The sequence below is a fragment of the Mustela nivalis genome (genome assembly GCF_964662115.1).
Source record: "Mustela nivalis genome assembly, chromosome: 1".
NCBI classification, from domain to species: domain Eukaryota; kingdom Metazoa; phylum Chordata; class Mammalia; order Carnivora; family Mustelidae; genus Mustela; species Mustela nivalis.
In genome coordinates this window covers 139,459,180-139,474,866 of record NC_139020.1, presented here as the reverse complement: position 1 = coordinate 139,474,866, position 15,687 = coordinate 139,459,180, and the positions used below count along the sequence as shown (strand labels likewise).

The following is a 15,687-nucleotide window of genomic DNA, read 5'->3' as shown; positions in this document are numbered from 1 at the left end:
ATTGTGACAGCAGGGGAAAAAATGGATGTGAGTTACTGGGGTGATAGAATACATGTTGTTTGCAGTTGCTGAGTACATTTGATGTGACAAGGCATTGTGTATGCTTAAGGAAAATGTCAAGGAGGACTGTCTAGTTTTGAATTCAGACAACCAGAAGATTAGAGGAGCCAATAGGAACAGTCTTTGAAGGGAAATGCTTTAAAGTACCTGCTGGCCATTATCTGGACCAGGTGAAAATGTAGGCCTGGAGTACACTTTAGGGTGATAGGTAAATCTGTGCAAGTAAAGGAGATTTCCCAGAATGAAAAGACAAGGGGAAAAGGAGAGATTGCAAAGATTCTAGAAAACAGGGCAGTACTAGCCACATATAGGTATTTATATTTAAATTAAGCTTTAAAAAATCAAAAGTCCAGTTCTTTACCTACAGTCAACACATTTTAAGTACACATTAACCACAAGTGACTAGTGGCCTTGCATTTTTAAAAAGATTACTCTGCTTTAGGCACTTGATGGAGAAAAAGGGCGGCAGTGCTGTATTTCTGAAGTTCATTTGTAATCTAATACAAACTTTCATATTATATGAGAAAAGCTAAACTCTCCCTGCCAGTCAGTCCTACACCTCTTCTGTAGGTAACAGCTATTACCGTGTGATATGTTCCTTTTCATACCTTCTCCTATGTATTTACACGCATAGTTACCTGCAAAAATAGTTTCAGTTGTGTGGGTTTACATAAAATTTATCATCCCATGTATCTTCAGTTTCTTGGTGTTTTTCATTTACTAACTTGTCTTAGAAACCTTTTGAACCCTCCATAGTGTTCTATAGTATGCATATACTAATGTTTATATAGTTCCCTGTTGCTAGACATTGAGACTGTTTACCATTTTTCTCTATTCTGAATGCTCCTGCAGTGAGAATTCTTGCAAAGCATGCCTTGTGGTGTATATGCACAAGTGTTTCTCTGAGATAAATACAGAAGTATCAGGGGTGTGTGACTTAACACTGTAAAGGATCCTATCAAACAAATTGTCTTTCAGTTTACATCAGAAGTACCGAGAGTACTTATTTCTACTTAATGAAATTATTGGACTTCTTTTATAGACTTTGAACTTTTCTAATGGGTTTGCTAATATTCTTACCAATTTATAGAAATTCTTTATATATTCTGGATACTTTGTTAGATGTATTACATTTTTTTTTCTCCCAGTGTTGTTTTCTGTTTTTGGTTTTTTTTTTTAAGATTTTATTTATTTGACAGAGAGACACGAGAGAGGGAACACAAGCAGGGGGCAGTGGCAGAGGGAGAAGCAGGCTTCCTGCCGAGGAGGGAGCCTGATGCTGAGCTTGATCCCAGGACTCTGGGATCATGACCTGAGCTGAAGGCAGACACCCCTTTCCTGGTGTTCTTTAATTTCATTTAGTGTATCTTTTGAAATTCATAAGCTATAACTTTTAATTTAAGAAAGCTTATTCTTTCCCATTATTGATTTCACAGTCTACATCTTGCTTAAGAAGGCCCTTCCCTACCACAGTCTTTAACATATTCTTCTGTGACTTCTGTTAGCTTTCTAGTATTCCTTCTCTCAATATAGAATTGATATATTGTCCCCAAATTATTGAGTGAACAGTCATCTTCTTAGAACTAGTTTGAAAGGCTAACTTTATTAGATAGCATGTATCACTTAGAAATCTTTTAGGAATCAGGGCATCTCGGTGACTCAGTGGGTTAAGCCTCTGTCTTCAGCTGAGGTCATGTTCTCAGGATCCTGGTATCAAGACCTGCATCAGGCTCTCTGCTTAGCAGGGAGCATGCTTCCCCCTCTCTCTCTGCCTGCCTCTGTCTACTTGTCATCTCTGTCCTCTCTGTCAAATAAATAAATAAAATCTTTAAAAAAAGAAAAAAAGATCTTTTGGGAATCATTCTTTTGTTTCAGTGATCTGCTTTTTGTTTTTCACCAATATCACAGTATTGTAATTATTAAAATTTTGTAATGTGCTTTGACATTACTAAATGAATTTATTATATTCTTAGCAAAATTTTATGAAAATTTATTTTATAAATTTATAAATTTATTTTATAAATTCTTAAATAAATTTTTTATATTTTTAAATAAATTTTTTAAATTAAATACTTTATAAATTATCTTGTAATTGGGTTTACATTAGATTACAGGTTAATTTGTAGAGGAGTAACAACTTTGGAGTATTGTTTTCCCATCCAGGAACATAATATATTTCTAGCTTTTATATTCCCTAGTTTTTTTCCTAATACAGTTTTCTCATTTTGAACGGTATCAAACAAATGGAGTATAACTATAGAAATAGAGTATAATGTATCAAACACCTGTGACCAGCATTAAACTTTACTAGATCTTCACATTATGCCATATAGTACCTTCATATGTATGTTTTATGATCACTTCTTAATAATAAAACTTGAAAGAGATGAGGACTCCTGTATGTGTCTCCTATACTTTTCTCCTCTCCTTCTCTTCTTACCCAAGGTACCACAGTCTTGAATGTGGTTAAGAGACATCTTTTTATTTTGACAAATAGGTACAATTTTATATAATATAGGCTGTACTTACTTGCCAGGGTTGTTGTATACTGTGTGGACATTGTTGTGCCTCTGGTGATTTATGGTGAATATTCACAGATGGATTATACTGTATAGTTGAAGCACTGATAGAAAAGCTGATAGGTTGAATTTTTAAGGTGTCTGGAATTCTGTGCTTTCTGCTAGTGATTTTGTTATTGTTTCTTGTTTACTTGTATATATACCTGATAACAAGTTGAATGTAGTTCTTTTTAAATGTTTTAAAATTAAACTGATTTCTTAACCTCCCTGTGTTTCAAGATCAACTACACATTGACCACAGTTCCCTGAAAGGTTGCTGTGTTCAGTTCACTTGTTAGTGCATGATGTTGATTAGAGGTTACAGAGTGGTAAATGTCCTGCCCCTGTAAATGTATAGTGTATTTGGTTCACAATATGCTGACAATTCTTTTCTTGCATCATATTTGAGAAAACCTTTTAGATCTTCTTATATTTTCATTTATTTTGGCTCCATATTTGAGAATAAAGTATGTATGTGTGTTTTTAGTTTTTATCAGCTTTAGATCTTACTTGGCTCTGTTTTAACTTCTCAGGTACTAATGTAAGTGATGAGGATTTTCTTCTGCTGGAGCTTTTACACTGGTTTAAGGAAGAATTTTTTCAATGGGTCAATGACATTTTGTGCAGCAAATGTGGAGGCCAGACTAAGTCTAGAGGTGAATCACTATTCCCCAATGATGATGAGATGAAGTGGGGTGCAAACAGAGTAGAAGATCATTACTGCAGTGCATGCCAGTTCAGCAATCGATTCCCAAGGTGGGTGTCCACGGGACAGTAAAGTTAGATTCCATTATTCTTTAATGGAATGGTTAGAAAAGAATTTTTGTTGGATGAACTCTTCAATTATTAGAAATACATTCCTCTAGGGCAGAGGTCAGCAAGCTGTGGCTGACAGGTTAAACCCAGCCCACATCCTATTTTTATAAATAAAGTTTTATTGGAACACATTTATGCTGATTTATGTATTTATGATCTATAACTCTTTACATTCCAGTGGCAGGGTTGAATACTGGCAGCAGAGGCCATATGGCCTGCAAAGTCTAAAGTAATTACTGCCTTTTTATAGGAAATGTATGTTTATTCTTGCTCTGGAATATAAATTGAGTATAGTCTTAGCACTTCTAATGTAACTTTTGTATTAATCTTTATTTATATAACTTCAACTTTCTGATAACTTTAATAATGATTGATAGAACATAAAAATAACACTAGCAACATTAATAATAATACTGATAAATTGTGACACTAAAGACAATGCTGTACTTAAAATAATCATCAGATGGTAATGTGGAAGGTCGAAGTATAATACCATCTTGCTGTTTTCTTTTTAACAACAGAATTTTGTTTTAATCAGGTGCCTCCCCTGCTCAACCTAACATATCCTCATTACCTAAATTTTAAACTAAAGAAGTTTGAACTTTTCAGTTAACTTTTTTTCATCCTTTAATTCACAAGCCTCTTACCAGTATTTTTTTAAATTGACAATACTCAAAAATGTTGATTGTATCACTGGTCAGGGAAAGATACTAAGTATTTGAAATCCCTGTTTTTGGAGCTTAAGGACTCAGTTGTGTCCTAACTAGGAACCAGCCTTGTGGAATATACAGAATCTAGTATCTGTGAATGACATAAAATTAATTCAGGTTATTTCTTCAGTCAGCATACATTTGCACAGGTACTTTGCAAAGATTGGAAGGTAAAAAATAATAATTAAATCTCTTTCCTCATAAACTTTTCTAGGCCGTTAGATATAAACTGATAATGATATAAGAATCATACAGTGTATGTTCTTTTTGGTGAGTGTGGTCTGGTTTCTTTTACTCAGCATAATAATTTTGAGATTCATCCATGTTATCCTTACATATCCCTGTGGAGGGGCACAGGCTAACAAAAATATTTACTGTTTTCCTTTCTACTTGTTTGCTTGTTAACTGTTAATTTGTTGACGTTAATTTGTTTAACTATGTATAGAGTTGGGATGATGAACGCTATTAATTCTAGGCTAAGCTGATCATTCAACTGATACAAGTAGTATATAGAAGAGGCATAGGATACTCTAATTCTGTCGTTATTACTTCTTCATATAAATTTACATCTTTTTTCAATTACTTAACTACTTAATTTTAAATTCATTTAATTTAGCTAGTTTAAACAGCAGCGTCTACGTAAGACAAACTTGTCATGGTCGAGCCAGTTTATTCACGTAATGGCTTCCTTCCAAAAGCTCACGGCCAGCATCTCTACTCAGCTAGGGCCCATTTCTTGTTTAGCTTTATCAACCAAGATCCTTCTCAACACAGTATGCAAAGTTTGGTGTTCTCCAATTTATGATAATTTGATAATTGGAGTACCTTTTTAAAACATTGTTGCAAACATCTTTCAAAAAACAACTTCTAAATTAGCAAGCACCTTTAAGGAGTTAAGAAGGGGGGAAAAAAAATCAATCAAAAATATCATTAGAGGGATGCCTAGGTGGCTCAGTTGGTTTAGAGGGATGCCTGGTGGCTCAGTTGGTTTAAGTGTCTGCCTTTGGCTCAAGTCATGATCCCAGAGTCCTGGGATCACGTCCTGAACTGGGTTCTTTCCTTAGCAGGGAGCCTGCTTCTCCCTCTGCCTGCTGCTCCCCCTGCTTGTGTGCTCACTCGCTTGCTTTATCTCTCTCTGACAAATAAAGTAAAAAAAAAAAAAAAAAAAAAAATCATTAGACAGAAAAGTAGTACTTTAAGTAGAATTGAGTTCAACTTAGTTTTTAAAATTTTTATTAAGTTGTTTACCTTTTACATGCATGAGCTAATTATATCACTTATTAGAATAATATCAATGCTTTAAGCAGATTTTCTAGAGAATCTCTTCCTATCCAAATCTAATCTGCTCTTCAAGGCCCAGTTTAAATACAAGCTGTCCTCCCAACCACTCTCACATAAGACTCTATCCGACCTAATATATGGTTTTGTCACATTCTGCCATGTATTAGTTTTTGTGTTAATTTCTTCTTCCTCTAAGGCCTGTAAACTCCTTGAAGGCTGTACCACTGTTTAATCATTTTCATTAAAGCTTCTATTAACATAATTAACAAAAGTAGCAAAAAAGCTTCTGTTAACAATAGTCATATATTCTTGGCTCTATAATCACTGTCTAAGAATGTGAAATGAAACTAATACAATATTGTATTTCAAATATATTTCAATTAAAATAATTTTTAAAAATATAAAATAAATATTACTGTTTAGCACAGAGGTAATAAAAAATGCTTAAAATTCTTGATGTTGTTAATGAATCAAAGCTTTTTTATGATTATTTTAAAACAGATATAATAACCCTGAGAAACTTTTGGAAACAAGATGTGGACGGTGTGGCGAGTGGGCCAATTGTTTTACACTGTGCTGCCGAGCCTTAGGGTTTGAAGCTCGCTATGTTTGGGATTACACAGGTACAAAACGTGGTGTGAGCAGAGCAATAGGGCTGTGCAGACTTCAAGATTGGGTTTACAGTCTGGGCTCATCATTTTCTATCTGTTACTCTCTGGCCTTGTCATTCTGAGTTTCCATTTGCCTTCTGTAAAATAAGAATATCAACCTCGAGTTTTTTGTGGGGAATCTCAAGATTTTTGTAGTACACTTACATTTTGCTGGGCACTTTAAACGTGACAATATAAACATTCTTTTATAAACAGTTTACCATGACACTTTAAATAATGCTTTTTCTGTATGAATAATAACATGTAATATGCTCTAGAAATCTTTGTTTTGATAGCAATTTGTATAAAAGGTGTAGTAATCTTAAATCTCAGTATACAAAAAAGGTAATAAAAACCATGTGAAATTTTTATTGTCCTTCTTTAGAAATGACTGTTCTCATCTACATATTTAAAAGTTGTTTCCCTTGTCAGAATTTTACTTGTGTTTCTGTTGTTTTTTAGGATAAAAGGAAACCTTCACTTAAGAATTACTGTTCTCTTACAATCAAATATAGAACATCAGTAACCAGAGATCCTTTGTTAGACCTCCTACTGGTTTGGGTCTTACAGGGCAAAAGAGACTGCAGTTTCAAAAGTGTCATTAGCTCCTTCATATTAGCAAAGACTGAGCCTGATATTTTTGATGCCATTGTTCAATATATTCACCTTTTTAGAGTTAGAGCTCACATTATTTTTAATTAAGCTTAAAACTGACCGCATTAAAGGACATAGTCCAAAAACATTTTTAAGGATTTCAAAGAGACAAAAAAATTTAAACAAGTATGCTAAGAGTCCTGTGTGCCACAAAATGCTCAGACCTAATAACTAAAATTTAGACCCTTACAAATTCTTCTGTGATCCTTTAGAGTTTGTGGATAGTTGTTGGAAATCATTCTGGTTTTATAAACTTAACTTTCATTTCCTTTCTTTCTTTCTTTTTTTTTTTTTTCTTTTTTCTTTCTGTTGCTCTCTTGTCTCTTGAGTAGACCATGTCTGGACAGAAGTCTATTCTCCTTCTCAGCAGCGGTGGCTGCACTGTGACGCCTGTGAAGATGTCTGTGATAAGCCACTCCTTTATGAAATTGGGTGGGGCAAGAAGCTTTCCTATGTCATTGCATTTTCTAAGGATGAGGTAAGGCATAAGCACAAAAATTATATTCTGAGAATGAAATATATCTTTTGGACAGCCTTTGAAGGTATAATTGACATATAAGAACCAGCTTATATTGAAAATAAGTAATTTAATAAATTTTGTCATTTGTATACACCCATGAAATTACCTTTATAGTCAAGATAGTGAATTTACAGGGCGCCTGGGTGGCTCAGTGGGTTAGGCCTCTGCCTTCAGCTCAGGTCATGATCTCAGGGTCCTGGGATCAGCTCCCTGCTTAGCAGGGAACCTGTTTCCCCCTCTCTCTCTGCCTGCCTCTCTGCTTACTTGTGATCTCTCTGTGTCAAATAAATAAAATCTTTGAAAAAAAAAAAAAAGCTAGTGAACTTGCTCACTATCCCTGTTAAGTTTTCTTATCTCCTTTTTTATCCCTCCTTCTTACCCCTCTCTAGGCAACCATGCATCTGCTTTCTTTCACTATATATGAATCTGCATTTCCAGAGTTTTATATAAAATGGAATCATACAGTGTATGTTCTTTTTGGTGAGCGTGGTCTGGTTTCTTTTACTCAGCATAATAATTTTGAGATTCATCCATGTTATCCTTACATATCAATAATTTATTATTTGGGGGCACCTGGGTGGTTCAGTCAGTTAAGCCTCTGCTTTTGAGTCAAGTCATAATCTCAGGGTCCTGGGATAGAGCCCCGTGTCCAGCTCCCTGCTCAGTGGAGAGCCTGCTTCTCCCCTTCTCGCTCCCCTTCACCTCCCTAACTCATGTTCTCTCTTGTTCACTCCACTCCCTGTCTCTCAAAAAGAATTTTAAAAGTCATAAAAAAATTGTTTTTATTACTGAATATTCCATTGTATGCATGCATCATAGTTTGTTTATCCATTCACCTCTTGATGGGCATTTGGGTAATTTCCAGTTTTATACTATTTCTATTTCAAATAAAGTTGCTGTAAACACTTATGCACAAGTCTTTATAAAGCCATATGCTGTCTTTTCTCTTTGGTAAATGCCTAGAAGTAGAATGACTGGATCATATGGTAGGTGTATGTTTAACTTTTTAAGAAACTGCTAAACTTAAAAAAGAAAGAAAGGAATAAAGGAAGGAGGAAAAAGAAACTGCTAAACTCTTTTCCAAAGTCCCATGCCATTTCATATTCTCACCAGCAGGATGTGAGAGTTCCCAGGTTCTCTATATGCTTGCTAACTTCTGTATCCTTAGTATGGTCATCTGGTTTTGTTGTTGTTGTTGTTGTTTTAATTTTAGCCTTCTTAATAGATGTGAGGTGGTAATCTCATTGTGGTTTTCATCTGCATTTCCCTAATGACATAATACTGAGTATCTTCTTATATGCTAATTTTCCATGTATAGTCTTCTTTGCCCATTTTTAAAAAATTGGATTGTTCATTTCTTTATTGTTGAATTTTGAGAATTCTTCATATATTCTGCATACAAGTCATTTTCCAGATAGATGCTTTGCAAAGATTTTCTCCTTGTTATTGGTGTGTCTTTTCATTCTGTCTGTACTATTGAAGAGACATAATTGATAACAGCCAGTTAATCAATTTGTTCTTTCAGGAATTGTGCTTTTTTTCTTTTAAATGGGGTATAACAGACATATAGTTGCATGTGTACAACATAATGATTCAGTATTCATATAGACGGTGAAATGATGGGTTGTGCTTTTTGATGTATCTAAGAAATTTTTGCATAGCCCAAGCCACAATGATTTTATCCTGTGTCTTCTTTTGAAAGTTTTATATTTTCAGTTTTACATTTGGGTCTGTCATTTATTTTGAGTTAATTTTTGTATATAGTCCACTGTGTGGGTTGAAATTCATTGTTTCCCCTTAGAATAACAAGTTGCCCTAGCATCATTTTTTGAAAATGTTCTCTTTTTTCCATTAAATTTTCTTTGTACCTTTGTCACAAACTAGTTCTTTAATGTAAATTTAATACAATAAAAATGAAACAAGGTTTTATTTGTCTAATTTTATGAAATCAACTTTGTAAATAAGTTTTTAAAAACTAAATGTTCTGGAAATCTCATTTTATCACAGGCTTTCCTGAAAGTGTACCTCTTAGAAAAATAAATAAAAAGCATGTATTTTTTTAATAGGTTTTAAAATTTAAACAAAGGATAGCATTTTTAAAAACTATTTAAGAATTATATACATTCTTGGTAGTTAGCAAATTAAGGTTGATGGTTGTATTCTTGTTAAATACTGTATTCTGTAATTTGAGGTGGTTGATGTCACTTGGCGATATTCTTGTAAACATGATGAGGTAATCTCCAGAAGAACTGAGGTTAAAGAAGAATTACTTCGAGAAACTATTAATGGACTTAATAAACAGGTATGAGCACTTGGCATTTTTGAGAGGACATTTAAAGTTTTTATAGAATCAGGAATGGCCAGTTTTTAACCCATTGAAACTCTGAGAGTAGCAGCATTATTTTGCAAGCAAAAATATTCTAATATGTTAAATGGTTTTTTTGTTCATTGAAAACTTTGAGGTCTTGTTTTAAATATCATGGCTTTTTTGTGTATTCAGTTATCATAACATCTCTTACCAAAGTTTAGTGAAACAAAATTTCAGTGTATGTAATACTAGACATAAAAAGTATGTTTTTTATTTTTCAAAGAAATTGTGTCTTGAATATAATTATAACATTTCTCCAAGAATGGAAATTTTTGAAAGAAGGCACAGGAAATTGTTAACAGTGACTCTTCTGGAAAAAGGCACTAGAGGTTAAAAAAGGAAGATTCAGATTTTATTAAATATCCCTTTGGTAGTATTGAAATTTTTTACTATTATACATGTGTGGGGTTTTTTATGATTTAAAAGCCAAACCACTAATTTTGCTTCTGGCAAGCAGTTAGGATAGGGCAGATCCCCTTAACTCAGTGATTGAGTTTCAAGGTGAAGTGTCTTTGGGTCTGTTTGTAATTTCACCTTCTAATGTACGGCCCTTGAGCCTCTCACCTTGAAAGGCTTTGAACTCCAACTGATTTAGTCCACCGTACTGTGATAATGTAAAATTTTGCTGTGTTTTTTAGCACGTAAAATATCGTTTCATGGTTGCTTTCTCACCCTCTTTGGCTCAGACCAGTTAATAATTGGCAAATGCCTGGAAGGGAAGGAAGTGGAGTATGTTCAGTTGACCACAATTCATTTCTTTCTTTGGGATCTTAGCTTGTTTAGCTCTGGTTACCTTGGTAGCTTTCTGTTGTATTTAAACAGGTGTTTGTACATGTGTGCCCGCATATAATGTTTTGTCCAGCTTTTGCTACCTTTCCTTGGTAGGATAGTTGGTCTGACACAGCTAGTCTGTCATAGCTGGAAGCAGAAGTTACTACCTCCATTTTAAAATCTAGGACAATAAAGGTCATAAAGAGTTGGCTATGGATGTCCAGTTATTTCTTTACACAAAATTTGTAAAATTATTTTAAGTTTTCCACATTGTCTTACATTCCAAATAACTACATGTGAACAAAAAGTTGGTTATGTCTTTCAAGATCCCTTTAAAATACAAATGTTTTATGTATATTCTTACTTAAAGGCAGACCTCTACATTTCTCTAATCTTAATGACTTCTTTTAAAATATGAATTACAGAGGCAAATATCTCTGTCAGAAAACAGAAGAAAAGAACTTCTCCAGAGGATTATTGTGGAGCTTGTTGAATTTATATCTCCCAAAACCCCTAAACCTGGAGAACTTGGTGGAAGAATATCTGGGTCAGTGGCTTGGAGAGTAGCCCGCGGTGAAATGGGTCTAGAGGTATTTAATTCTAATCTTCTCTATTGCTTCCAGTACTATGCTCTTTGCTTATAGAAAAATGCACTGAGCATGACCTTTTTTTTTTTTTTTTTTAAAGATTTTATTTATTCATTTGGTAGAGCACAGGCAAGGGGAGCTGCAGGCAGAGGGGGAGGGAGAAGCAGGCTCTCTGCTGAGCAGGGAGCCTAAGGCAGGGCTCTATCCCAGGACCCTGGGATCATGACCTGAGCCAAAGGCAGACATTTAACCTGCTGAGCCACCCAGGTGCCCCAGGCCACGACCTTCCAATGAACTTTTAGAGTAATTATTGAACAACACAAACATTTGAAAGAACCAGTAATTGATTGGCATAGTATATCCACATGCAGTAGTTAGCAAGGCATTTTTTTTTTTTAGCAAGGCATTTTAAAATAACATTTTTCTATGTTAGTTTTCAGTAGAGTGTAACTGTTACTGATGTAACGTACATAAAAATTCACAAATTATAAATGTAGAGCTTACCAGATTTTCACATTGAGCACCCACATAACCACCAACCAGGCTGGGGAATAGACCACCAGAATCCAAGGAATAACCATCCGTTCCCTTCCAGTCACTTCTGCCACCACTAAGAATAACCATTATCGTGGTTTCTAACATAATAGATTAGTATTGCCTGTTATTGTGCTTTATGTAACTGGAATTGTACCATACATACTCATATGAATACTTTTTTTCTCAACATTATTTTATGAAATTCAAACTTGATGCTGCAGTTTTTTTTTTTTACTGCTTTTTTATGGCATGTTTATTCTCATTGCTCTGTAATATTCCATTGTATAAATGTAATTTATCCATGCCACCTTTGGTGGATATTTGGGCTGTTTCTGGGTTTTGACTGTTAAAAATCGTACTGCTGTAGGCGATTTATACACATTTTACGTGAATGTATTTATCCATTTGAGTTAGGTATGTACCTAGGAGTGGAATTGCTAGGTAGGTATCTGAGTAGGAGCTAGGAGTGTGTTCAGCCTTGGTGGATACTGCCAAGCAACTTTCCCCAGCAGTTTTGCCAGTTTACACTCTCACCAGCAGTGTATGAGAATTTTCCACATCTTTACCTATGGTTGGTATTGTCTTTTTCATTTTAGCAGCCCTGGTAGTATGTAGTAGTAGTATATTATGATATTACTTTGCATTTTGGTGATGACTAATGAAGTTGAATGCCTGTTCTTTAAATTTTGGATCTCCTCTTTGGGAAATGCCTGTTCAAGTTTTTCAAAATAAGATTTTATACGTTTTAGAGAAACTTGTTTACCTGTTTTCATGTATATATATATATATACATACACATATAGTACGTGAGAAAAATAATAAACCTGGGTAATTCAGTGGATTAAAGTGTTTATTTCTTGTATACTTATTATATACATCTCATATTAGCTAGAAATTATCATCTCTGGTGTGATTATTATTGTCAAATTTATATTAAGACATTATGTCTTGATTAATGACCCAAAATTAAATAATGAACAGAGGAAATATGTCTATATTAGGGGCTAGGTGAAAAACAATGTGCTCTGTAATGGATATTAAGGAAGTACAGTAGACCTATCCCTTGCCCTTAGGGAATTCAGAGTCGATCACTACTGAGTATTTAAATGTCTAAGAAGATATGTAATGAAAAATGCTTAGATGGAAAATAACCCTTCACTGTATCATATCAGAATTCCAAATAAATTAGAGTTTTATATCTGCTTCTTCTGAATTTGCCATTGTTGCCGCTCATTTCTCCAATAAAAAAATATGTCCAAAATGGGTGAATTATCCCCAGTAAACTTTATGTTTGCTTTTTAATTTATTTCATCATCTTTAAGAGACAGTTGAAAGTGTTGGTTCAGCCACAGAATTACAAGATCTAAATTCAACAGATAATTCAAATCACTGCTGATGCAGTGCAAGTTACAAGTTTAAATCTAAATGAAGCCAGTTTAAAAGAGCTAATTTAATTCACAGCTGTGTTCAGTTTAAATAAAACATCGATATTAGGTCTTCATTCTTTTTTCTTTTTATGGACGGATATGCTTCCTCTTGTATGGCATGTAAGTTGATTAAACTTTAAAAATATGAATTGGGTCATATGCCCAGATTGTCTTCCCTTTTGAAATTTCTTTTTAAATTTACCAGTTACTGGAGATCATTACAGACATGGATTTAAAAAATCATTTTCCTCTTTAGAAGTAGATATTTATTTTAAAAGTAAATTGAAAGGCAGCTATGCTCACCACTATACCACCAACACTTTAAAAGTAAAGTGAATAATGAAAAATGTTAGTCTTAAAAAATGATGAAACTGTACCTTGAAATCATTTGAAAAAAGAAGGAAACGGTGATATTATTTCTGGAGAGAAAAGTTTTATCTTAATCTTAGATTTAAAAGATTTTATGAGGGCTACCTGGCAGGCTGTGTCAGTTGAGCATCCAACTCTTGATTTTTGTTCAGGCCATGAACTAAGGGTTGTGATATCAAGCTCCACATCAGGCTCTGCCTCAGTGCAGAGTGTGTTTGTCCCTCTCCCTCTGCTCCTCCCACCACCTACTTGCTCTCTCTAATAAAAAAATAAAATCGGGGCGCCTGGGTGGCTCAGTGGGTTAAAGCCTCTGCCTTTTGCTCAGGTCATGATTCCAGGGTCCTGGGATGGAGCCCTGAATTGGGCTCTCTGCTCAGCAGGGAGCCTGCTTCCTCCCCTCTCTCTGCCTGCCTCTCTGCCTACTTGTGATCTCTGTCTGTCAAATTAACAAAATCTTTTAAAAAAATAAAATCTTTAAAAAAACAGAAGATTTTGTGAAATATTAATGTTATTCTTACTCCAGATTATTCAGTTGCATATATGATTATGTTCAGTAGCATAAATATTTATCTTTTCCCTTTGGTAATTAATTATCCTTTTTAATGAATAGATAATGCTACTTTTAAACTTTATTTCCATTTGGTTTATGTTAGTACCCTAAAATACGTTTATTAAGGTTTTATTTATTTATCTGACAGAAAGATAACACAAGTAGGCAGAGTGGCAGACAGAGGGAGAGGGAGAAGCAGGCTCTCCACCAAGAAGGGAGCCCGATGCGGGTCTTGATCCCACATTGGGATCATGACCTGAGCCAAAGGCAGCCATCCAACTGACTGAGCCACCCAGGTGCCCCAGTACCCTAAAATATGTTTGATAAAGAGGAAAAGAACTGGGAAGTTTTGTTACACACTTGGTCATTCATGATTATAAATCATTTTCTAAAAATAAGCTGCTTTTTTTCTTTACCTGTTTGACAGTAATATCACAGTTTCCACTAGGGAAATATCTTTTTCATACATTTAATGTTACTATTTTAATAATGCTGACAGTGATGTATATACACACACACACACTTCTTTTGTTTCTAAGATGTTTTATATTCTGCTTATTGATTCTTGTACATTTGAAGTTTTCTTATTGTTTAATACCTAGCACCCAATGTTGCTTTAAGTTGAGGCCAGAAGGATGAGAAAGAACCAAGTATATGGAGAGTAGAAAGAAGAATATGTGTCAGGGACCTGAGCTGGAAGTACCTGGATGGACCTTTTTGAGGAGCTATTGGAAGAGTAACTTGAGATTGATTGGAGAAGTAAGTAGGGAATAGATCATTTAGAGTCCTAGTATAAAGGTTTGGAGTTTAAGTACAGTAGAAGTTGTAGGAGTGAGTTAAGCAAGAAGGTGACATATCCTAATTTACCCCAATTTCTAGGAAATCACGTTCATTACTATGTGGAGTCTTCCATTATTTTGAAAAGTAATTCTGCTTTCTTTTTTTAAGAGAAAAGAAACCCTGTTCATTCCCTCTGAAAATGAGAAGATTTCGAAACAATTCCACCTTTGTTATAATATTGTGAAAGATTGTTATGTCCGAGTTTCAAATAATAATCAAACCATTTCCGGATGGGAGCATGGTGTGTGGAAAATGGAATCCATATTCAGAAAAGTTGAAACAGACTGGAACATGGTAATTTCATGCATGAGATTGTTTAAAAACTTTGTCATTGTTTAAACAAATGTAGACTGTTTCAGTGAAAACTGTGTGTGTAAAGTGAAAACTGATCTATCAAAAAAACTGTGTATGTAAAGTGAAAACTGATATATGAAAATTTTAATAATACTCAAACCTGTAAAAGAAAATCCTCCCAACGTTTAATTAAAAGTCCCTAAGAAATTTGTGCATTTGTATCAAGGAAGTATCCATTTTCATTAAAGAGGCTGAAATTAATTCATTCATGGGGAAAAATAAATGTATGGCCAACTCATGACTAATTTTTGCATGAGTGTATAAAATATAGTGTTATTTAATTCCTTGCTAGGTACTTATTGATTACCTACTAAAGCAGGCTACTGGGGACTCTAACATTTAATCTGAAGTCCCAAGAGTTAACCATTTAACACACTTTCATGTAATAAGAATGTAGATGATTGAGCAGCAATATTGGTTATTTCTTCTCCATGCCCTAAAGAATAAAGGTATAGATGCTAGGACTAGTAGTTTACTTATATCAACCTGCATTGTCGTCACAGGCTATCTGTTACAAGTAGAAGCTTTGCCTTTAAACTGCCCTCCCCTTAGATAGACACCAAAAATGAACACAAAATTACGCACATGACCTCAGTACATCGAACCATATTATTGATAGATTTTTCATAGGAGTT

At 34.4% G+C, this 15,687-nt stretch overlaps 1 protein-coding gene across 2 annotated transcripts in view; it reads left to right on the top strand.

Annotated features, from left to right (window-relative positions):
• The window catches only part of NGLY1 (N-glycanase 1), a 56,600-nt gene that overhangs the window by 31,497 nt on the left and 9,416 nt on the right, over positions 1 to 15,687 (top strand). For both annotated transcript variants that reach the window (XM_082712623.1, XM_082712624.1), the window contains exons 5-10: positions 3,152 to 3,374; positions 5,927 to 6,048; positions 7,062 to 7,207; positions 9,441 to 9,551; positions 10,814 to 10,978; positions 14,807 to 14,992. In XM_082712623.1, coding sequence (XP_082568749.1) covers positions 3,152 to 3,374; positions 5,927 to 6,048; positions 7,062 to 7,207; positions 9,441 to 9,551; positions 10,814 to 10,978; positions 14,807 to 14,992 — 953 coding nt within the window. The remainder of the gene's footprint in view (positions 1 to 3,151; positions 3,375 to 5,926; positions 6,049 to 7,061; positions 7,208 to 9,440; positions 9,552 to 10,813; positions 10,979 to 14,806; positions 14,993 to 15,687) is intronic.